Source organism: Pholcus phalangioides, unplaced genomic scaffold, assembly GCF_987345545.1.
Source record: "Pholcus phalangioides strain wild (caught in Gottingen) unplaced genomic scaffold, Ppha-v1.0 ptg000010l_1, whole genome shotgun sequence".
Lineage (NCBI taxonomy): Eukaryota > Metazoa > Arthropoda > Arachnida > Araneae > Pholcidae > Pholcus > Pholcus phalangioides.
The window spans coordinates 27,807,130-27,831,335 of NW_028301603.1; the positions used below are offsets into that span (position 1 = coordinate 27,807,130).

The 24,206-nt window shown below is 34.7% G+C and overlaps 1 protein-coding gene across 9 annotated transcripts in view; it reads right to left on the reverse strand.

The window, feature by feature from the left end:
• Window positions 1-836: 836 nt before the first annotated feature.
• LOC149081195 (MAP/microtubule affinity-regulating kinase 3) overlaps window positions 837-24,206 on the reverse strand; it is a 59,499-nt gene continuing 36,129 nt past the window's right edge. For 2 of the 9 annotated variants that reach the window (XM_089238000.1, XM_089238001.1), the window contains exons 16-21: window positions 21,694-21,844; window positions 16,418-16,636; window positions 11,870-12,065; window positions 7,893-8,021; window positions 2,745-2,987; window positions 1,081-1,592 (exon numbers count right to left, since the gene is read on the reverse strand). In XM_089238000.1, coding sequence (XP_089094126.1) covers window positions 1,265-1,592; window positions 2,745-2,987; window positions 7,893-8,021; window positions 11,870-12,065; window positions 16,418-16,636; window positions 21,694-21,844 — 1,266 coding nt within the window. In that variant the 3' untranslated portion in view covers window positions 1,081-1,264. Of the gene's footprint in view, window positions 1,593-2,744; window positions 2,988-7,892; window positions 8,022-11,869; window positions 12,066-16,417; window positions 16,637-21,693; window positions 21,845-24,206 lie in introns of all 9 variants that reach the window. The other 7 variants (XM_089238005.1, XM_089238004.1, XM_089238002.1 and 4 more) reach the window with 6 other exon arrangements.

Here is a 24,206-nt window from a genome sequence, read left to right on the forward strand (position 1 = left end):
AAAGGCAAGTAGTTCAGCCTACAATTCTTAACCAGGGGTCCACGGACCCCTTGGAAAATTTTTTCATGGGAGGGGGGGGGGGATTCGTGGAATCAGTAAGCTTGCATGAGAAAACTCCTTGCTTTTGATTGTTATAACTGAATATTATTCTGTAAAGGGGTTCATGGCCTTTATTTTCCTGGCCACACAGGGGGTCCGTGGAACACAAAAAGTTAAGAATCTCTGGTTTAGTCAATTGAAATAACTCTGAAAAATAGTAATAAAGTGGGAGATATTTCTCTAATGCAATTTTTAAAAAAAATCCAGAGGAAAAAACGGCCAAAAAGAAATTGTTGTCACGTTTCATAGAACAGATTCGATAATTTTTTGTTTAAAACCCCAAACAATATTAAAAAATAAAAAGCTTGTCCAGCACCGCTAGTTATTCATAGTACAATGATTACTTTAGATTGATAAAAACCGAGCACACACATCGACAAAAAAAAAAGTCACATATAACAATGTAAGTCCTCTAAAACTGCTGCTCAAATATATATTTTGAATTATTTGTCCTAAATCAAGGGATGAATACTTGAACCGCAGCACTCTTTTTTTTCTTTTAAATATATATATATGTATATTATATATATTTATATAATTGTATATCTATTTTTAAATCGTTTCCAAAAATGTACAATTTTTACATTTTTCCAAGCCAACAATAGATAACCTCAACACTTGAAAAAAAAAACGGGAAAAGGGACGCTTGACAAAGAAGGGGAAAGGGGGAACGAAATAAAATTTTACGAGAACTCTACATACCAAGCTAATCTATGTACAGTGCAGAGCAAATGCTTCAGCACGAGACAACAGATCTCGAACTATAAAAAGAAAAAAAAATTTTTTTTTTCCTTTGATGCCACTGCTGCCACGAATACACTTACCACTGGTCGTTTGTATAGGGGAGGAAAAAAAAAACTGTACACTTTTCATCGCAGGCTGGAAGTCAATATTGATAACGGCATTTCATAAACTCAACATACTCTTCTACCAGAACAATTGCAAAAAACAACTTGGCAATTCGCAAGATTTTTTTTTGTTGCATTAGTGGCCTTTACGCCACCGTGTGTTCTCCCCACACTCGACGAGCCGAGCATGTTTCAGGGAGGGGAGGGGACATGGTTCATATATACTTCCAAATGCATGGGTATTGCAGATGTATTTATATATAATTCTTTAGAGTGTTTTTTTCCTTTGCTTCTTATCTTAAACTGAGGTAAAAAGTTTACAGCTTTAAGTCGTTAGCTATTTTTGATGCTACGTTCTTGAAACCGATGGATGTACCAGAGATCCTCTTGAACCGAACTCCATTAAGTGATAGGCGAGGAAGTTTGCATACTTCTATCTCCCATTGAACTAAAGAGTCTGTGTTCGGGTCGCCGTAGACACAAAGCAGAAGAAATTTCTCGCGTTGTTCATAATCACAGTGGTTTTTATCTAATACTTTCCTTATTTCCTGCATTATCTCGTTCGGATCTCTAGATGAAGTGGTCTTCATACTCCAGGTGAACCTCAGTGACCTCGGCTTCACCTGATCATCATTTATTGTTCGGCTGAAAAATTGTAAAAAGTTAAAGTCAATATTATGAAAAACAATAAAATCACACAAAACATAATGGCTGTTTTTTTCATACACAGAGTTCCCAGCAACATCTGCTTAATCATTTTCTTAACCAGAATTCAAAATTTTTTCAGATTTTCCCAGTACAAAACTCTGAGGGAAACTGTGTCCAACTTGTGTCTAAGTCAAGTTTTTTTGGTGGAAAAATTTTTCAAGTGTGTGGGAGGGGGGTCGGCTTATTCAGCTTTTCGATGAGAAAATATCTACCCCCGCAATCAGTAGTCATTTTTGTAACAGCGACTATTGGTATGGGATATGTTCAAACCTCACAGAATCGATAATTTCAAAGCCGAGGCAAAGAAATCAAAAACATCATTGGTTTTGATACTAGGTAGGCTAACGTCGTTTGTACAGCCTTTAGATGTGAGCATTAACAAGTCATTCAAAGACTATTTGAGGAATTTGTGGATCAAATGGATGAGTTCCGATGATAAAGAAACTACAAAAAGTGGTGCCTTGAAGAAACCTGACATTGGTTTAGTGTGCCAACGGATACATGAGGCATGGAATTCTGTTTCCGCCGAAATTATTATCCAATTCTTCAAAAAGTGTTGCATCAGCAATGTGATGGACGAAACTGAAGATGATATCCTCTTTGAAAGTGAAGATGACAGCCCAGATCAGGATAAAAACGAAGATGTCGCACCCCTATGATGATCTGATGGATTACGATGAGCTTGGAGACACAGAAGAAATAGATTAAAAAGTTTGAATCATTTTCTATTGTAAGTTTCCGCAAACTATTCATTTTGCATGAAAATATAAGAATTTTTTTCTCTAAACTGCACAGATTTTTTGGGGTCAGCTTATACACAGGTTTTCAATTTATTGCAGTTTTTGTGGTCCTGAGAAATGGGGGGTCGGCTTATACATGAGTATATACGGTAAATATAATTTAAAATCAGCCTTCCAAATTTCAAATTTGTTGTTTATTTGTGAATTTTGTTTCATTTTTCCCCCTTACCAGAACTTTTTTTGAGCTAGAGATTTGTGCTAGAGTCTACTGTGCTCATGTTAACAAAAAAAAAAAAGTTCGCAAAGTAATGCTGGATCCAATGGAATAAAAGAAATGTGTATTGTCTACCTTTTGCTAAATTTGAAAGAGAGCTTGCTAAAGAAAGACTGACGGCCAGCATGATTCATGGAAGCCATGTCCTGAGAGTTGAGAGGTGCCATACCCTGGGGACCATTGCATGCAGCGATATGTCTCCTCTCACGGGTCTGGCCGCTGTGGAAAGTGCTCCTGTTCGCTGTTCCTCTTGGAAAAGCCCTGCTAACAGCTGGCAGTGGAGATAAGGCTGCCGGTTGCTTTGCAATAGCAGCGGTGCTGCAAGTATTAAAAATAAAAGTTAACAAATATGTTTAGAAATTTAAAAACAAAGTTCATATAACTTTCGGTGTAATGCGAAAAACAAAAAGCAAAGAACATGATAAATTCTATACATCAATTTTTCAGAGAATCCTGATCAATCTAATGATGCAAATAACCAAAAATGAGGAGCAAGTGAGATTTTAAAAAACATTTGGAAATTTTAAAAAAAATGGATATTTCTCGGCTGGATGGAATGACAAGCAATGTATAAAAATTCACAAGCAATTTTTAATGTCAGCAACAAAACCCAGATTGATTTCAAGATTCAAAAGTGCATGTCTGATAAACTACTGAGATGATGCCAACAGACCACACCTATGATGTGTCATGGAATAGTACAGTACTTCACATGTGGACAATGTTTTTTAAAAGAGAACTTTGATATGTGATCTTGCGCAACTTAATCCTATGTAAGAAATTAGATTCTTGCCAAAAAAGAAGTTACATTCAATATTCATTCAACAATTATGACAATTCATTATAAGCTATTTTTCCAACAACATTTAAGTATTGCAGATTCACAGGGACAGAAAAAAACAAATTATATTACAGCTGCTACTTTGTAGTATCAGGTTTTCTTATAAGCAGGCTCGACTGTAAATGTTGCTAGACAGATGGAGTAACAACTTTTTAATCAGGAAAGGGCGCCAGTCAGGGTTGGTAAAAAAACCAAAAAACCAGGTTTTTTCGGTTAAAACCGTTTTTTTTGTTTTAAATAGTATTAACATTAAAAACAATGAAATTTCTGAAAAATCATTCAAACTTCTAATAATTAACTAAAATAAAATGGTTATTAATGCAATTAACACTATTCCCATATTAATTAATCAATAAATATTTCTTACATTTTAACAAAAACCAACTTTTGCAATTTAATTATTTTTGCTTAACTCAATGGATTACTGTGTTTTTGAAAATTCTTTCAATGTTATTATTAATCATATAGTATATAAAGGTTTTTCTCTAGTTACTTTCAGTATACTTAATTAGGAAGCTATTTTGCAAAAAGTAATAAAAATTAGGTGAATATAATGTATTTAATGAAGCATAAATAATGCAGATTAATTAGCAATGATTTACGATATACAGGATGATTATAACTAAGGTTCTGATTTAAATATTAAATTATTATATTAAATTAAATGATTAAATATTCTGGTCACTTATATGAGACTTTTTGAAAAAAACCAAGGTTTAAACCAAACAACCCTGGCGCCAGTATATAGAGTAAATTTTGTAACTCGATAAAATGACACATCTAAAATGGGCATATTTTTTAGATACGTTTTGCAAATAGAATTACAAGGGTCGTTCGGAAAGTAATACCCATTTGAGCATGTATGTCATTTTTGCTGCAGCAGGTGTCTGACAAGTTCAACCAGTTTCAATCAGTTGTCTGCTAAATGTCTGCAAGTTTGCATCATATTTTGATATTGTTGTCAGCAATAAAAATTCAGCGTGTTGCCATTTGTGAAGCAAGGTCTGTAATTAATGCTAAAAATGTGCGGCCAAGTGAAGTGAAATCAAAGACAAATATGATGATTTGGTGGATGAGGCATCTGTGCGTTGGTGTCAAAGTTTTGATGCTGGAAGGGAGATGTCCATGACAATGAGAAGTGGCTGCCCGCCTGTCATTAAGAATGATTTGTTAGTCTGTCGACAAACTGATAAAGCAAGATCACTGTGACTTTGGATGAAATTAGTGAGATCTAATTTTTCTTATGCTACACCCGATACTAAGCATCAATCTGTGTGGTGACATCATGCTTGATCACCAACTGCACCCAAAAATTCAAGCGAACTATCTCGATTCAAAAACTCATAGCAACAGTGTGTTATGACCAGCAAGAAATTTCGCTCATTGAGTTTGAGCCATGAAGCGCCAGGATAAATGCAGATGCATACTGCAACACACTGAGGCGGTTAATTCCGAATCGAAGGCACAGAATGCTGTCCAGAGGAATCTTGCTTTTGCATGACAATGCATGGCCTAACGTTGCAAAGATAACAAAACAAATTGTTAAAACGTTTCATTGGGATACTATTGATCATTCCCCATACAGACCTGACTTAGCTCCTAGTGAATTTCATTTCTTCACTAAACTTTAGAGTTTCTGGGAGGAAAACGTTTTCAAAATGATAAAGAGCTCAAAGAAGAGGTCACTGATTTTCTTCATGGAATGGACTGATGCTGGTATTCAAAAACTTGTTACAAGGTATGACAAATGTTTAAATTTAAATAAACTGCTTTTTAACTATGTAAAAAAGATGCATAAAGTATGACAATGTAAAACAAAGTTTTGTGAAAAATAACTAGCCGGCATTTTATTTGAAAATGGGTATTATTTTCCAAATGACCCTCATATATTTCTATAGCGAATGGTTCAAAAGATAAAGGGTGTATAAGGATATAACTTTACATCCTGGTATAGACACACCGGCAAATGAAGCACCAATCAATTATTCAGACAAAATTGTCTATATCAGGGGTGCACAACCTCTGACCTGGGAAGCAGATGCAACCAGCCAAGAGGGTTCTATCCAGCATGTAAAAGTTGTTTCAGTAGAAAAGTATCTATATACACACCAGAATAGATACCTAAGCTAATCATATTTCCCTCATAAAAATATGGGATATTGCCAAAAAATTTTGCAAAGGCAAGTAAAGTTGCTATTTTTTCAAGGTATGTTCAAAAAAGTACCCAAGCACAATTTTACGTGCATAAACCAATAAGCTAAGGATGCATGGTTTGATACACTTATGCAGGCTATCTTAGTTCTCATGCTTGAATTTTTTCCTGGCTGCAGAAGATGCCAGTGACGGCCAGACCCTTGATAAGTAAGTGTCACTTTTCACTGTCGCATTTCAGGCTTACGACAAAATGATATTAAAACTTGAACTCTACTGCATTAATCATGATGGAGCTGCCAATTGTGAAGCAGAACGTGTAAATAGTACTCCTTGGTGATGGCTGTGCCGAGTGGTGAATACTTCAGCATGTCCGGTGTGATCTTCAAATGGAGTTGCTTATGTCCCATCGTTAGCAGCCTTGGCAAAAACTTCAACGATATTCTCCTGAAGCCGAAATCATCAGTCAGAATAGAATGAATAGATCCAATGCTGATGCTAACCTTGTCTGCAAGTACTCTGATCTTGATTCTGCAATCCTGTATCAACAGAGTCCTCAGTTGGTCAATGATGATCTCCTTTCTGGATGTTGAAGGCCTACTAGAACATGCTTCATTCTGCAATGATGTGTGGCCATCTTTGAAGCAGTTACTTCTTTACTGGCGTGGTGCCCATTTTTTAAATCTCTGATGGTTTGTTGAATCTTTTGGATTGTTTCTGCTTGGGTATTAGGCCACCAACATCCACACAAAATTTAATGCAGTAGCATTTTTCAAGTTATTCTGCAATTTTATCAAAAACTGAAAATGTGACGCAACACACACTTACTCACTCATTGGTGGTCTGCCAGCAAGAAAAAAAATTCATGCATGCATATTAGGATTGCCTACACAGGTGCACCAAACTACGCCTCCTTAGCTTCATTGGTTAAGGCACGAAAAATTATGATCTGATAATTTTTAGCAAACCTTGTACAGCAGAAAAAATTATCAAAGGCATGAAAAGTTGCCAATTACAGCCAAAGAGAACTATCGCTGAAACTGATGGGTACTGCAGGTCCAAATGTAATTAACCAAAAAAAAATTTAGTTTGACAAATATGTAAAATGAATACGTTTATATGACTATAATTATGATAATTTGAGTGATTAATTATCATAGTACAATTTGTAAGTAATGGAGATAAATGTTAATTCTTGATTTCAAAAATCCAACTCGGCCTTGTTGAAAATAGGGAAAAAATGGGGTATTTTATAAAAGTTGAGATGGCCACAAAATTATCAGAAATGGAACGAATATTCAGCTAATTCAGTATTCAGCCCTTTTGTTGAAACTAATTGGGAGTAAATAATGGTAGAGACATTTTTTTTTATTAGATTTAAAATTGTAACAAGTATTACAAAAAAATTGGTTCCATAAATAATATTAAAATACATCAGTGTTAAATTTAATTGTCAGTATCATATCAATGCAAATTTTCAATTACTATTTTTTTACTATTTAAATAACAAATAACAATTAAAATTCAATGTAATTTAAAATTAACAATAAAATCACCAATTTTATTCATAACTGATGAATTTTAAAATTGATATTCGGCCAAGTCACTATTCATCTCATCCCTAAAAATTATAGGAATATCACATACAATACGAGTTGTGTATATGGTTATTCTTCATATAAAACTGCCAGTTGAGTGGCAGAAATACTGCATATCTGACCTACGACCGAAAAGTCTCAGGCCAGATTTCCCATCTATTTCAACAAAAAAATTTTCCTAAACGTTAAATTATAAAAAAATTTTCAAAAAAAAATTAATTAAATAGCATAAAAAAAATCTGTTAACCCTTTAACTGAACAATCAGCCAAAATGTTAGCTTTCCATTTTGTTTCATTACATTGGTTTTTCCTACAATACATACTCCTGATACCAAATTGTCACTAATTCCTGTCGTGTCTACCTTTGCAAAGAGTGTCATGATCAATAGATAATTGGAATGGTCCGCTACATAAATCGCTTATAGGAGATATGAATAGTCCACTACTCGGATTGCTAATTGCAGATGGAAGCAGTTAAAGGGTTAAACAGCTGCGCTTTTCAAGTAGTTAGAAAATTTATTATTAGTGAAGAGAACATTAAAATGATTAAATAACGGAACACACATACAGCAAGAAAAGACAATTAAGACACATGCAGTAATAAGCAATATGGAATGGTAATTAGCAAAATACCTGGGTCGTAATGGATCAGACGAATCGAACGTGGACAGCTCTGAGCGGCCCGTGCAAGAAACGGAAGCCGACTTAGTGTGTCCTTTTGGTCTAGGGACAGGTGTTCTATCACCGAGCAAAGGGATGTTACTGCAGGTAAGAGTTCAAAGGGTTAGCATTTCACACTCACACAACATGCAGAAGCATTAGACTTTTTTATTATTGAATTAAAAAATGCGGAGCAGATTAAAAAAAATGGCTAGTTAAATATTTAAGCAGGAAAAAGTCATTTGAAGAAAACAAAAATAGAATTAGGGAAAACAGATTTCCGCACATCAAGAAATTTACTTTTCCAAGTAAATTTTTATAAATCAAGTATACAGACATGAAAATATTAAAAAATCAATAAAAATCTTTTTTCCTCTTAAGTTTGTGATTGGTCAAAGGACTAGGGTTGCTCAGATAGTCTAGACAAGTGCTTCTCAACTTTTTCAGCCCACAGCCCCCTTTGGACTGTGTTCCTTCTTGTGGCTCCGTTTGATCCGCGGGACCTCCTCCCCATCTTTATTCAAGAATTCCACCCTTCCTACTTATCAAATTGAATTTAATAAAAACCAAATTTATGTAACAAATTTATATAATCGAAGAAAAACTTCACAATAAGAGCAAACTCCAGCACCCTAGACAAGGCAAGGATCCAGAAGGTAGGTGATTATCCCTCCCAAAAGTCAAATTATATGGGGGCAAATAAGGTCTATGCCACAGAAAGGAATGATCCAACAAATCTACACAATAAGCTCCAGGCACATCCCCCTGCATCCATGCCGATTCTGAGCAAGACTTCAACAAGTTTTCTTATACAAATACAGCAACCCAATTAAAAATTGCATTTATAAAAACTATATATACAACTAGATAAAATATGTTGTGGGATATTTATGCATGACCTTCTCAACATCATGGATCCTCTGAAAAAAGTGATGTTCTGGGGGACCATACTTAGCTGAAGTAACAGTTTACATACTTACATTTGAAAATTATAATACCAGATTCGATCGTGTAGGCCTCCTATGGATACGAGGTCCCTAGTCATGCCCACATGGGCTAACATGGCCATAGTTCTATGAACAGCTCTGATGGATTCAGAAATTAGTAACATTCCCTCCACCATATTTCACCCGAAAGCTATAATATTTCACAGCTCTCTGTGGCATTGTTGTCATCCCCCTATATTTTGCAAACACATAAGATATTCACTTTTTTAACTGCTACACTCTGGCATACTAGAGCAGTGGTTTTTCAACATGGGATCTTGGGGCACCCTAAGAATGCCCACAGTTAAGAATCAAGTTGAACGGGACCACAAAGAGCTGAGAAAAAAGTTCAGATTGGAGAAAGTGTGACTACCTTGATAATCCAACAGAGCTGTCTATAGAACCATGGTGCACTGGACACCGCCCAGGTGCCTTGAGTGCATGGGGGAGGGGCAGTCCTCATGATAAATGAGATCTGATACTCTGTTTTTCAAGAATGAGTATGCATATTGGTAAGCAGGTACTTCCAGCCAGGTAAGGTGTTTCCCACTAGGTATAAATAATTTTTCTAGCGTTGCCTAACCCTAAAGGGTGAAGATCGTACATTCTCTATGTAATATGTATGGAACAGAGCCCAGGTTATGTCTGGTCCTACAGCCAGGTAAGGGGGAGGGGCCTGATGCTATTAAGATGACCCTGCATAAAACCAGGGACATTTTAATCTTAGCATAGCCATGCATGCATGCATGCATGCATCAAAACACTGATGTGAATAGGGGATCTTCAAGATGAGATCCTAAGGTCTACTATTTGAGAGTGATTAAATATCTCAGTAGTTACTTTTAACTATGTATGGGGAGGGGAGCAGAACATCATTTCGCCAGAAGGTCCATGGTATATAATCAGCATAGACCCCCCCCCCCCACCCAAGAACCCTCACTGACACTAAGATCTGGAGATTGATCTTATTTACATAATTTTGTTCCCCATAAATTTACTCACAAAAATTCAATATGCGGGAAGATCTCACTCCTTGCTGAGGGGGTCCCTGGATAAGTCAAGTGGGCCAGCAGATAAAAATATGGTTCAAAGGGAGGGAGGATGGGGGTGACAAGGGTTAAGAAACACTGTACTAGAACACTAACATTAGAATAGTATGGAAAATTAGCTTTATATATAAAGTTGCCGAAAAGCATGAATCATGGCTGTACGTGGAGAAAGTACCTAACCAGTTCATCTGCAAGGAACATAATTAGTAATTTTTTTCACTCAACTTCACCATCATCACATAAAGAAGCATGCATTGCAGTTTAACAAACACTGCAGTTAAAGATGAGGTAGCAACCACAATGGATTAATCTCCATGCTTATTTCTTCTGTTGAAAATATTAGTCGGCAAAGAATTCATTATCTCCAAAATGTGTAGTTTGGTTGATATGGGCTACAAACTTCCTGTTCTGAGACACAGAAGACTAAAATTTTCAAGAATAAGGCGGGATAAAAATATATAAGTTAATAAAATTATTAATTTAGGGGACTTCAAAAAATATGTGCAAAATTTACATATGTTTTATGCTGCAGTAGCAACCAAGCCAGCAGGGTTGTTTCATGAGCCTTGCAAAGAAAAGTGATAAAAATGGTCAAAAAAATTTTGAATGAAAGATTTTCGATAGCCATTTATCAATGGCTTAGTGTGAAAACCTCGTAAGTTAGTTTCCTTCAATTTTTCCAGGAGAAGCAAAAAACATGCACACTACTGCAACTGTTGGGATGAAAAACAAGGTTATCAATTTTAGAGATATACGGCACTATGTTTATTAGTGATGATGTGCTTTGTCTGGTAGATAGTCTGCTTTCTGTATATATAATGACTTATCCTTGGAAAAATTGAGACAAAAGGTTTTCACCTTAGGTCATTGATATGCGAACATTATGCTCATTATTTCATCTGCAAGCATTCAAGCAACATTCAAAAAGTTTTACATGACATTGCACTCCCAAGGACCTTTTCTGGATTCTATGTCGAGGTGAACTCTGAAAAGTCATTTGGTCTTCGCCAGGAAATAAACCTAGGTCCTCTTGCATACTGGGCAAGTAACTTACTATATACATACATCACTGGAGACACAGCTCTGCCTCCCATATTTCATGCACTGTAGCATCAGTGACGAAAGTAGAGGCATTAGTAGCCTCCCTCAACTTCAGCAAAGGGCTCTTCTTTCCAAGTTCACCTTAGCATAATATCCAGAAATTTCCTATTTCCTCAATGCATTGGGCTGAAGAAAATGCTGTGTGTCTTACTCTCTATCACCCTGCCTAGGCTATTTGCTGAAATTAAGGGAGGCTACTAATGCCTCTACTTCAGTGCCTTGTTACAGTACATGAAATAAGGAAGGCAGAGTAGTGTCTCCAGTGGTGTGCATGGTAGTGCACTGGCCCAGTTTGAAAGATGACCTGAGCTTGATTCATGGCAAAGACTAGATTACCTTTTCAAGTTCACCTCAGCATAGTATCCAAAAAAGTTCTATTTCCTTGATGCATTTGGGGGCTGGAAAAAAAACTCCCCCACACACAAACAAAGCATTCAATCGAAATGTTTATTTTAAGGTTAGTTTAAAAGCCAAAAAACATGCCAAGAACAATAAGATGACTAGATGTCAATGAATAAAGCCATACAAATGATATCTGAATGGCGATACAAAACAAAAGTTAACGAAATCCAAATATATATGTATGTATGAATGATGCAAATCCTGTATGGCTCACTAAATGCACAAAAAATTAAAAATTTTACTACAACTGTTCGATAACTGAAAGAATTATGAAGCTTGATATGTTACAAGGTTAATATTTTGGCACAGCATATATTGAATTTACAATTTGTTCTACTTTTGAAAAGCTGAGCGAAAATTCACCTCAATTTCAAATAAATTATTTCAAACGAAAGTAAAATTAATAAAATACCTATTTGATGTTTCCTGACTTCCAGATTTTTCAGACGCTGACAAATGCTTATTTTCTGAATAGTTATATGTATTTCTCCTTGGAATTCCACTATAATTTGAAGATTTCCCCCCGGCAGATGGAGCATGAGGTTTACGAACTGTGGCTGTTGATGAAGCAGATTTTGATGGGCTGCTGTCTGTTGTCGTGCCGCCAGCTGCAAGAAATAATGAATTAGCAATTGCTCGACAAATTACATGTTAAGGTTCATCCACAGCATCGTAAAATGCACGAGCTTCATTGCTTCGTAACAAAGGTCGAACATAACCTCCCCAGTCCTGGCGTTGCCTGTAAGAGACACTAGACAGCATTAAAAAAAATTCTACCTAGCTAAATGAAATGTTCATGGAAACCCCAAAATCAATTCTAGAGGTTGTCAAAATTTGGTAACAAATTATTCATGCTTATCTGTGGGTAGAAACTAACTCAAGGCAGTTTCACAGTTTAAAATGAATATAAAACATGTGAAATTTAGTTTCATTCAGGACTGGGGATGATAAAACCCCACATACCGCAATATACTCTACTTGACTAAGTTTTATACTACTCTATTAGTTAAATACAAAAAAAAATTGATTGCAATATTATGTTCATTCATTCATAATACACTAAATTGTCATGCATCTATTTGTAACATTTGCATGCTTTTCCAGACAATGATCCTTTTTGTTTCACAGAAGTTATTTATTACGGTTGATTGGAAGGATCTTACAATTTATAGCAGATTCTGGATGACTTTTCTTTCACGACATTCGCTTGGAATGGGGGTTCTTGCCCTTTCATGCTCCCCAAACCCTTTGTGCAAATAAGATGAAAGCCACAGAATATTATTCTAAATAATAATGTAAAAACAATAAATTTATTATTTTCTCATCATAGCTAACAGACTTCATGGAAACCTCTCCAAGGGCCCCTTGGGGGTCCTGGTTGAAAACTACTGACTTGAATGATAATATGCTAACCCCTTGAGTATGGAAACATTTTCTCTCTCTCTCAGCAACTGCATTTCCTCATCATTCAGACATATTTCACACGATTCAAATTAAACATTGAAACATTGCTGAAACTAAAAAAATTCAAAAAATGAGGTGTCCCTCACGATATACTAGAACAAACGACAAGTGCATTTTTGTAGAGAAAGTATTTCTTGTGGTTCTTTCATATTCCAATGCTATCAGGCGTTCATAAGTGAAAATGTAAAAATATTCACAGCAAGGGGTCAAGTCTCAGTGCAGTTAAGCTCATTGGAGCATGATTAAAACATGCGAAATTTAAGCCGAAATGCAAAAAAAGTTTTTGCCTAATCTAAAAAGACAGCCAGAAAGATGTGCAAAACATTTCAAATACAATCGGAGCCTGGAACATGCATCCAACACTTAAAAAATTCACACTTCACACTAGGAAAAAAAAAAAAAAAAAATCAACGTAAGTACTCTCTCACATTCACACAGAAAGAGACATGCAACTACGCTATTCTACCACAATCATTCAGGCAATGATTTTAATTCCAAGAATTGCTGACTGCACAGGCATCACCATACATATGTAATGATTTCAAGGGACATCTATGACTATGGTTTAAACAAAAAAAGCCATTTGGAGCAAATGAAAACATTTCATTAAAAATACCACACAATTTTATATACTTTACATAAAAAATCACTTGGTCAGACTTTCGACTACCATTTTAATACAATCAAATTTTGCTGCTTACAATTTTTTAACACATTGTTCACTGGTCTCACTATGGTACAATTGACACTTGTTAAATCGTGACCAAAGAACAAACCAGGTTTTTTTGGTTTAAACCTCTGGTTTTTTTTGTTTAAATAACATTTACATTAGAAACAATTATATTTCTGAAAAATCATTCAAACTTCTAATAATTAAAACAAATGTTTATTAATGTAATCAGCACTATTCCCATATTAATTAATGCATATAAATATTTTTATTTCAATAAAAAAACCAACTTCTGTCACTTAATTATTTTACAGCTTAATTTAAGAAATTATTTTGTTTGATGATTCTACTGCACTTATAATAGCATATTGAAAGTAATTGGGGAAAACACCAAGTTAGGAAGCTATTTTGCAAACACTGATAAAAAGTAGATAAATACGATGTGTTGAATGAAGCATAATTAATGCAGATTAATTAGTAATGATTTATGATACAAAGGGTGATTATAACTAAAGTTCCGTTTTTAAAACACTGCAAAATAAGAACCACTAGTCAAAATGACATGAATATTCCTAAAGCAATGGAATTTTTTATGGTAAAGGGGGAGGGGAAAATACTTGTATCCCTCAAAGCCAAAAGTTCCAAGGGTTAAGGTTAGGTGAACATGATGGCGAGGTGTTGTGTCATCGTGTTATTCCCAAAATTATTCTTTAGCAGCTGCTTTGCTGGAATTGCAATGCGCATCTTGATAAAAGTTGTGCTGTGCAAAACAATGATGCTATTGAAGTGCTGAAATTATGCGTTTGAACAAAAAAGCTTTCACTGCTGACAGAATAGTATAACTTTTTGGTACATTTTTTTAAACGTTTTTCCTTCGCCAAACAAAATTCCATTTTGCTTCAGTATTCATGTGAATTTGCACATCATTATGACCAGTGGTTCTTAATTTACATCATTTTGAAATTGGAACTTTAATTACAAATCGCCCAGTATATAGTTGATTATTTTTCATAAACACTTACTACAGTACAGTAGAAAATTGATTAACTGGGGAAAATGGGGGAAGTATAAAAAAGAACTATTGAATATTAAGGATGGTGGTGATATAAAGTATGAGATGCACTGCTTTTTATGGGAAGAAAAATATCTAAGACAATAAACCACACTGGGGTCTTTTTAATTCAGGAGCAGCTGGTGCCTTTATTAGATTACAAGACCACCTGCCCATTAGCAGGTGGTGATGACAAAGTAACTGTTGTTGCTTCTTTGAGAGAAAAAAATATGGGAGATAATAAATCACAACATATAAAATGTGTGATGCAATTCTCATCCATGTGTTAATTTCCCTAAAGATAAAGCATCAGAATGCAACTAGAGGTATATGGTAAGAATGAGAAATTTTGGCTACTATATATAAAACTTTAAGTAACTAAGATACTTTATATGAAAAATATATATTCAGGTCATTTTTATGTAATTTTTTCAAAAAAAAAAAAAAAAACAAACAAACCCAAAACACTTATATTTTGTACCATTTGAAGGCACACCATCAGAATGCACCCCAAGAATAGAAAATATAGTAAGAATAAAAAGTTTGGCTGATAATGAACCAATATGATGTTTTCAAGGGAAAAAAATTATATTTAGGCCATGTGATTTTTAAAAAAAACCACTTGGTTAAAACCAAGGTTTAAACCAAACAATCCTCATAGCAAGAGAATATTTTTTTAAATAAATTTTTCTTTTAAATACAGTGATATTTTGACCTGCAAGATTAATTTGTTCTTGAAAGTTACTCATATAATGGAAAAGTCTTGTATCCAGAGCCAAACCTTATCCCCATATAAAATCAGATCCTGTTAATTTGTTTCACGCTCCTCAGAATATCAACCCTTAGTGTCCCACCTTATCATGATACAGTTTGTATTCTCTCCCCATCCCGACCTGCGATTTCAGTAATCTGGCGTATCCCTGGTCTGATATGTGCCAGATTGACAAGTCTACTGCATTATTTATTGAATGTCATTTTTCTCAACTTATAAAAGTAGGCACATATATGCTCACTTTCTTTGGACATGGGATAATAAATATGCTGGGTTTGTTTTGCTTTTCTTCCCTTCGTTTTCTGCCCTTGCACAAACCATTTGTGATCACAGCACCATATCAGAGTTCCACTATACCAATTGTTACAGGCAGGTGTAAAATCTGATACACCGACTCATGATTTTATCCATCAAAGTTAGACACTCGTCTAGTGAGTGTTGCTTGGAGTCACAATGAAATATTTCATGATGTCTGTACACATTGATGAGAAATTTCAGCAAACTACTCAAGGACAACTGAAAGCATGTGAATGCAGAAAAGTCTTAAGTCATTCTTTTTTCAACTCACCTCAATACCTCAATTTCATCATTAACCCCCTCCCCTTTTTGACTTGGTAAATTATGACAATAAATGTCTAGTTTCGTTTCTTGAAGTTTGACTTGTCTTTTTTAATCACCCAGTGGAATTTAGTTCAATTTGTACATCCAGTATAGGGTATTTTATGCAAAATAGAAGTATTTTTACCAGCAAAGTGATACGATAGTCAAAAAATAATGTAGGTTTCAAGCACTTGAATTTTTACACACACGTTTTCAGTGAACATATTTTTTTTCTTATAACAGATCACCCACAAGAGGTGACATTCACGGGTCAAGATACCACTGTACTGCGTGTGTGACCCATCTTCTTAAAATATATTTTGGCATTTCACATCATGCACACAATAATAAATGATACTTGGGGAGAAAAAAAAATTCTCAAACAAGAAACAATTTGAACTACTTGTATTTTCTTGTGACAATTGGTTATTCTTAGTACTGATCCTAGACCCTGTTGATAGTGTAGGTGATCCTAATGACGATGAAGTAACAGGAGCTGGAGCCTCCCTCACGGCACTCGTATCTAGAGTGTTCTGCCTCTTGAATGTTGCAGCAGCCGAGCTAGCTCCGCCACTTGTAGTCGAACTGTTGCCAGGCCCATTCGTCACTGCAGTCTGATTAGCTGAATCAACAAAATAGATTTAGGATTTATGAATATTCCCATAATTTCATCAAAAGGTGGCTGAGCACTTTACAATGTATCGTTTGATTCCTCCGAGGAATTAAGATGTTCATCCTCGCTAAACTCAAGCTTGACACCAAAAATTGCATATGCAATTGATTTCATTTTTCCAATATCTGCATCCACAATCCACACACACATGCCTATCATGACAGAATTATCTTAATTGTTTCAGAGTATGGTCACAATGATTATTTTTTCACCACCTTCCAATGTAATATAAAACTTTTGATGAGTATCTTCTCCCTATCTGAATAATATTCAAGTAGAAAAATAATTGGAAGAGAAAAATGTGCTTGGAATATACCAATCAAAACTGCTTCCACAAAGGAAAAAAATATGAAATACGAAAAAAAGAAATCTTCAACAATATTAAGAACTACAATAGCTTACATAAGGCAAACTCGTTATTGCAAAGACACAACTCTTTATATAAAAACTTTTGTAAAATATAAACATGCATTATATTGTAAAAACCCAAATGATGTATGATAGCGAGATTTATTAATGTTCTCGCATATCTAAGCATCTGAAATTTCATCTATGTGTAAAATGTGTCACAAGAAAATTTATTTCCCTTGATAAGCACAACTCTGAAAAACTGAGCAATGCCATTAAAATAAAAAATATAATTTTACAGGAAAATATTTCATATATGTTAATTTAAATTCAAAAGACTTCGCGTTCTCTGAAAGATTGATTTCTAAACACAGTGGCCTAGCATTTCAAAGTGCTGAGAAATTGGTCAAAAATGGCCCTTTTAATGATGACTTTTCAACACATGACTATCAACCAATATTTCACAACATTTGAATAGGTGACCAAAGTTCTCTAAGATGGGAGCACAATGTGTATTTAAAATGCTAATATCATTGCCAAGAGTGTTGTTGTGAATTTAAAAAAAACTTGGAATTATGCTTTTGAATCCCCCATTTTCTGCTTAGACGTTACAATATTTTCATTCCGAACATACAAAAAATACTGTTTTCATAGATACCCAACACTCCTATACATTGCATCAATAAGGCTGCTGTAAAAAAAAAACACCACCACTTTTTTGGTTTACTTAAACGGTTCTACAAAATTTAAATTCATGTTACTAAATAATTCTGGAGAAAATACATGACCAACTAAATAGTTCTATAGAAAATACCTTTTCTAGAGAATAAATAGAAAGTTTTTTCTACACACTGTTACCCTTATTGAAAACCAGTGCAAGAGTAATCAATCTGTAATGCGGCATTATATGCAAATTAACCCTTACAGCAGTAATCCAGAGATATCTCAAACTTATGATCTGCTTTATTTCGGTCACCCCAAAATATTTAGGGTTCTTAACACACTTTTATTTCAGATGTGGCAGTTTTAATACGAATCAAGAAAATTTTAAAAACCGTTTAAAGAGTTGATGAAATGACTTATTTTGAACCCAGAATATGCTCAATCAAATTTCAACTGAAAAAGACATCATATATGTTACTTGGACAACTAATTTTCATCATTAAACTTAGGTTCAGAATCTATCAATAGATACTTTAAAAATCAATGTTTTATTGAAGCAAAATTAACTATACGCATCACTTAAGATACATACTCTCTAGTTAATCAACAACAATCATGCACTATACAAATGGTGTGAAGGAACACTTAAGTACACAACACAAATGGCGCATTTAACCATGCAGTGTTCAAACACCAGATGATAGTGCTTTATACATCACATTGAATAGATGCCAGCTTCTTGCTTCCGAAAGAAAATACTTGAACTTAAAACAAGATACACATTACTAGCATATCGAGCATAAGATTTAAAAGGGAAAAAAAAAGTTGCCTACATGTTCCAGGCTTCACCTAAATCACATATTGCTTTTAAAACAAATACTTGCTACATCAGCAAGAGATTCAATATTTTTTCCCTACACATTGAATCTTTTCTCAAAAAAGGTTGTAGCTTCAAAATATAACTAATGAAGCTTCATTGAAGCATAATAAGCATGTGTGTGTGTCAAGTGCAGAATAAGCTTGCAAGAGCATGAAGCTAGCTGAAAGATACGATCTTCAGCAGTAATGAAGAACTAGCAACAGCAATTTGCTTAAGATAATTTGACTGCAGGCATGCGTTTTAAAGTGCGAAGCAGTCTTCATGCATTAAAATATGTAAGATAATTGTTTCCATGAATATGACTTTCATGTAAAATGAAAAATTCCAAATAGTTTAATGTTTAACTCATTTTCTGAACCTTGAAAATAACTGAAGCCATGTTAACATGTGGACGGGTTAAAGTTACAGTGGTGTAAGTCAATAATCCTCATTCTGAGAATAAGGTTTTACTAAAATTATTGTTATAGGTTCGCATGTTAAAAATTTTGGGATTTCACAATATAGAGGCAAACTATTGAAGCTGTGGCTTAGTTCATTTTTTCTTTTAAAAATTTCAGCAGGTCTAGATTGCCTTTCTGGACTTAAAAATTTTGAAAATGTGATTTAAATCACTGTAACTTTAACCCATCCATGTGTCTATGATCTGAATCAGTGGTGTGCAACCATCAGCCACATGAGAAATATTAATTTGGGCCAACGCAAGCACAATTATACAGCACAACCTTGTTAAGTCGTCACTCCGGTTAAGTCATCATTTTTCTTCAGGCACTTCCAGCTCTCATAGACAACAATGTTATTAAACCCTCGTTTACTCGTCGCTAATTTCAATTAAGTCGTCACTATGAAAAAGTTTGAGAAAGAGGAAAAAACTATTTTTATGGCTCCCATTAAAAAAAGAGCCTGTTAACAGCATTGCCATATGCTTAAAAGTCACCATAAAATCCTATATGCCCAAACGGAACAGTTTAAGTAACGAAAGTTACGCTGGGGAAGTTCATTTGCAGACTAAGGTTTTTGCAACGTTAGAGACTGTTCGAGCTAGATCTCATTCCTACATGAGATCTACTGGAGAAACCGTGAGACACCCAGGCTCTGTCGCATGTAGCAACGTAAGCACTTTGGCTCTCCCCCCCCTCCCCCCACGGGGGAACCAGGGCATCTCCGGCAAAACTAAAATTTATTGATACGTCAAAGATTACATATAGTGCAAGGCAAAAAAAAATTATGTAAATCGAAAAATCAAATTAATCAGGTTAAAGTCAAAGTACAACGCGGGCACAGATGATAAATAATCATAGAAAGCATGGGCTCTACTAATTTAGGGCTTGAAATTTAAACAAAATATTTTTTTTGAAAAAAATTGAACATTCTTTCCCAAGTTGAGGTCTTCTGTTTACTTTTCCCTGCCCAGGGCCCCTCCACCAAGTCAAAAGTGTTCGAGGTTACTTTGTAGTTGCATCATGAACTACTGATGAAGAATAAAAATACTAAAATTAAATTAGATGTCTATGTAAAATTAATGTGCAATAGAGAGTTCTATTATGCAGAAAATCTATTTCTAGCTTTAGACTAACAGTTGCTATGTTAGTCTAAATTAAAAATTACTAGTATAAAGCAAGGTATAGTCCTCCGACCACGAGATGAATTTTCGTTGCGTCACGTCACGTCACGTCGGATGATTTTATTCAATTTTTTTTTGGTAAAACAATTGCACATCGAGAAAAGTTCATCAGTGACTGATTAGCATGTCCTTCTAGGATAAAATAGAATCGTTTGACGTGACATGACGTGCCGTAGCCAAATCTTATATCGTGGTAGGAGGACTATATAAAGTACATTTTACCACAATTTAAGTAATAAGAAATAAAAAATTAAAAAAAATAGCTATTATTTTTTCTTTTGCGATCTATAAATTTTATTAATATTGTTATTTTGATTCATACTTTGATAAATTTCATATTATTTTAAATTTATACGATTTTCACAACACCGCACATTGAAACTGACAGCACTCCGCTTAAGCTGTCATAATTTTTCGATAACTTGGGGTGACGACTTATCAAGGTTTTACTGTATATATTTTTAAATTTTAAAACCATTTTGGACTAAATTGCCAGCGTTTTGCACCACTGAAGAAATATAACTTTCTTTATCAGTTTAACTTTAAAACACATACATCATTTGCATTCGAGTATAAACCAAAACGGGTTTTGACACTCCAAATTTAAACTATTTTGACTATGTTAACATAAAATGCACAATGCACAACACAATAAGTATAATTTTTGTATTTGTCTCACTTAACAATAAAACATAATTTTATGTATGTATTAAACATGACTCACATGAATAATTATTCGTGAATCATTAAACATGATTCCAAAAACCTATTTGTTCTAAACTACAATAAATGTTCAAAGTGCCAAAGTCCTCTCCAAAATTCTGGCACATAATGATTGCTTTTCATCATTTCGAATATAGTGAAATCATTACAAAACCACTGGACTAATCAGTTCGCTGCTGAGTCAGCTATTGAATGCTGTCCACTGAACTTCTCACTATTTTAAAAACGATTCAGTTTGGAAAATAAATGTAGATAATGGAACAGCACTGTTCCAGGAGAAACAATGTTGACATGCATTTTTGCATGTATTTTTTGGCATTACTACTGAATTCAGTTAGCTACGTCAATTAAGACATTCCCATTTCAGTGTTGCACATGAATGTTTTTCAAAGTTTCTTGTGCTAGTCTTAATGGATGCAGATTTAAATTTTTGCTAGTGGTTGTTTTCGGGGCACCTTGTACATGGGGAGCTTAGTTCCTCTAGCACCAATGGTGGATCATAAAGAGGAAGTGGTCTCAGTCTCAAATAAGAAAAACCTAAAGTTTGTAAAGTTTGAATAATTGATATGTTAATTAATTGCAAATAATTTTTTCTCCATTTCAGTCACTGGCACTTAATATCTTAAGCATAAAATGCTTTCATTAATGAAATTGCAACCAATTCTAAAACATTCAGCCCCCCCCCAAAAAAAAAAAAAATCTCATTAAAATATTGTAGCAAACTTTTAAGTCACATTCATTACTTATGCAAAATAAAACATTAATACTCACAGTGACTGAATCGCCTTGGTTTACTGCTAGCGGAAACACTGCGATGCACTTTAGCATGGGGAGGAGATTGGCTGTTCGTGGCATTATCAGAAGGTGCTTTTAATGTGCGCAACGACAAACTGGAACTTGATTGAGAATCACAGCTATCATTCTACAAATGAAAAAAAAAAAAAAAAACCTTGTTCTAAAAATTCATAATAAAAATATATTACTATATTTGAAACAAATTTTAATGCATTCAAAATACAGTAAAAGAGCCTCTTATAATGACAATTCGCCATAATGAGGAAATCTGGTCTTCATAACAGACTTCTTTTTATAAGCAAATTTCAATTTTTCACTGTTAGGTTATAAAATTGCAGAAAATTGCTGTTTTATCAGCATTAAAACATCTTTTAGATCATTTTGTTCTAATATTAACAAATGAATGGAACTCTAGTCATAAAATTGATTTTCAGTCTCGCATCAGTTGGATCTGCGAGATATTTTTGCACAAAATTTCATATTATCAAATCTATTTCATTTGACTAACTGAAAATTGAAATTCTAAATCATCATATCACTGCTCACTTCTGTGGCTGTATGCCCCCCCCCCCCAAAGGGCCTGGTTACAGCAGGCAAAAGGCCACTACGAAACGTCAAAAACTGTACTTCACGTCTGAAAAAAACCGAAAACTTTTAAGCTAAATTCTAATTTACACGATGGCCACAAAAGCCTTTTTTGTTTCATTAATTTATTTTGTATGAAACCATTCATTATTACAAGCATTATGTTTCATTCACAATGATTTCACCCAAGTCTTAAAAATATACACATATCCCGTGTGCAAAGTGAGAAAGCCCAAAAGCAGGAAGGGGACGAGGTTAGAAATGTGTCTTTCCCATGTCTATTCCCCATTAGACTTGCCTCAGAATAATTCTTAGGAGGAGCATGTGAGCATGCAATAGTCATGTTCAATTCTTGAAGAAAGAAAAATGAGGATTTGAGAATTCATTCGCCATCACAGCAAATGCTTTTAAGTTTCCAACTCACTATAATTGATTTAACATTAGCTATTTGACAATCACTTGCAAACCACTTTTTATATCAGACTTTTACTGTATGAAGTTAAATTTGACAGATACACACTAATAAGCTTGGAGCTCACTGGATAAGTAGCAACAAAGCATGGATGATTCGATATGATGCAGACAAATTTTGAAAAGAAAATCCAGGCCTCTGCAAGGAATCCAATCACCATCCAGTCGCATTCTGGGTGAGTTTGCTAGACCACTACACAACAGGAAGAGTCATTGCGTAACAGACAGTCTTTCAAACTCATCTAACATAGCTCATGATAATAAATCCCTCTCCCAGATGGCAAAGTATAGATGAGTGAATAATATACGGAGATGAATACTGAAAAGTCACAGGCCTGTTGGAAATCAAACTACCATCACCTTGCATCCCAGAGCTGAATGAACGAATGCCAGAATTCTGCTGCAGGACTCATCGCGGTACATATATAAGTCCGGGGCTGGCGTGCTAAGCCACTATGCAACAGAAGTCCTCCCTGATCATTTCCTTCTGATGCCAGAAGTACTGGGTTTTCGGGAGAAACACGGAGGGAAAATGAACTTGTACTGAGAATGGTCCAGAAAACCACTTTTTAATAAAGAAGCATTTTGATCTTTTCATAAAACAGTCTCTAACATATGTAACATGCTATGCTCACCATGAACATTCTTTGAAAAAGATTTTCAACCATTTGCTGTAAGTTTCAAGATCTCGTGAAAAAAATAAGGGTTTTAAAACCAACCAACCCCCTCCCTCCTGTAGCAATGTTAACTTTCAGTCTTCACTTTTTAATACACAAAATACAGTCTAACGCTGTTATAACAACACTAGCTGTAACATCAATAATTGGTAGTAGTTGGTTCCCACAATGATCAATACTAATAAACCCTGCTTATAACAATGCTGATTCTCCATAGCAATAGGTAATTTAATATTGCAATCAAAATCAGCAGAGAAGTTAGTATTAAGCAATTCAATTCTTCAATATCTAAACTCTTCCTTTGTGTATAAAGGTGGATCAAATGAAACAGGAACCACAGAATAAAGACAGTTTATTTCAAACATGATCTTCAAAGCTACACAAGCACTTGTCTTACTATTTCACCAAGCTGTGAATAGCCTGCTTGTAGATGTCCTTTGGCTGAGATCGAAACCAGTTTTAAGCATTGTCGATGACTTCACTGTTCGAGTCAAAATGACCACCCTCTGATGCCTTTTCCAGAGAAACAAAAATGTGTAAATCATGTGGCGATAGATCAAGCTATATGGTGGATGTTCCAATACTGTACACTGAAACTTTGCCAACATGTTCCATGTAAAAGCAGCCGTTTATGGCCATGCATTCTCCTGCATCATTTGCAATCAAAGCCAAACAACCTGACCAATGGCCAAAAGAACCTGTTGTCCTCTGAAGTGGTTTCGCCACATATGGGTGCTTTTACACATTGGCATAGTT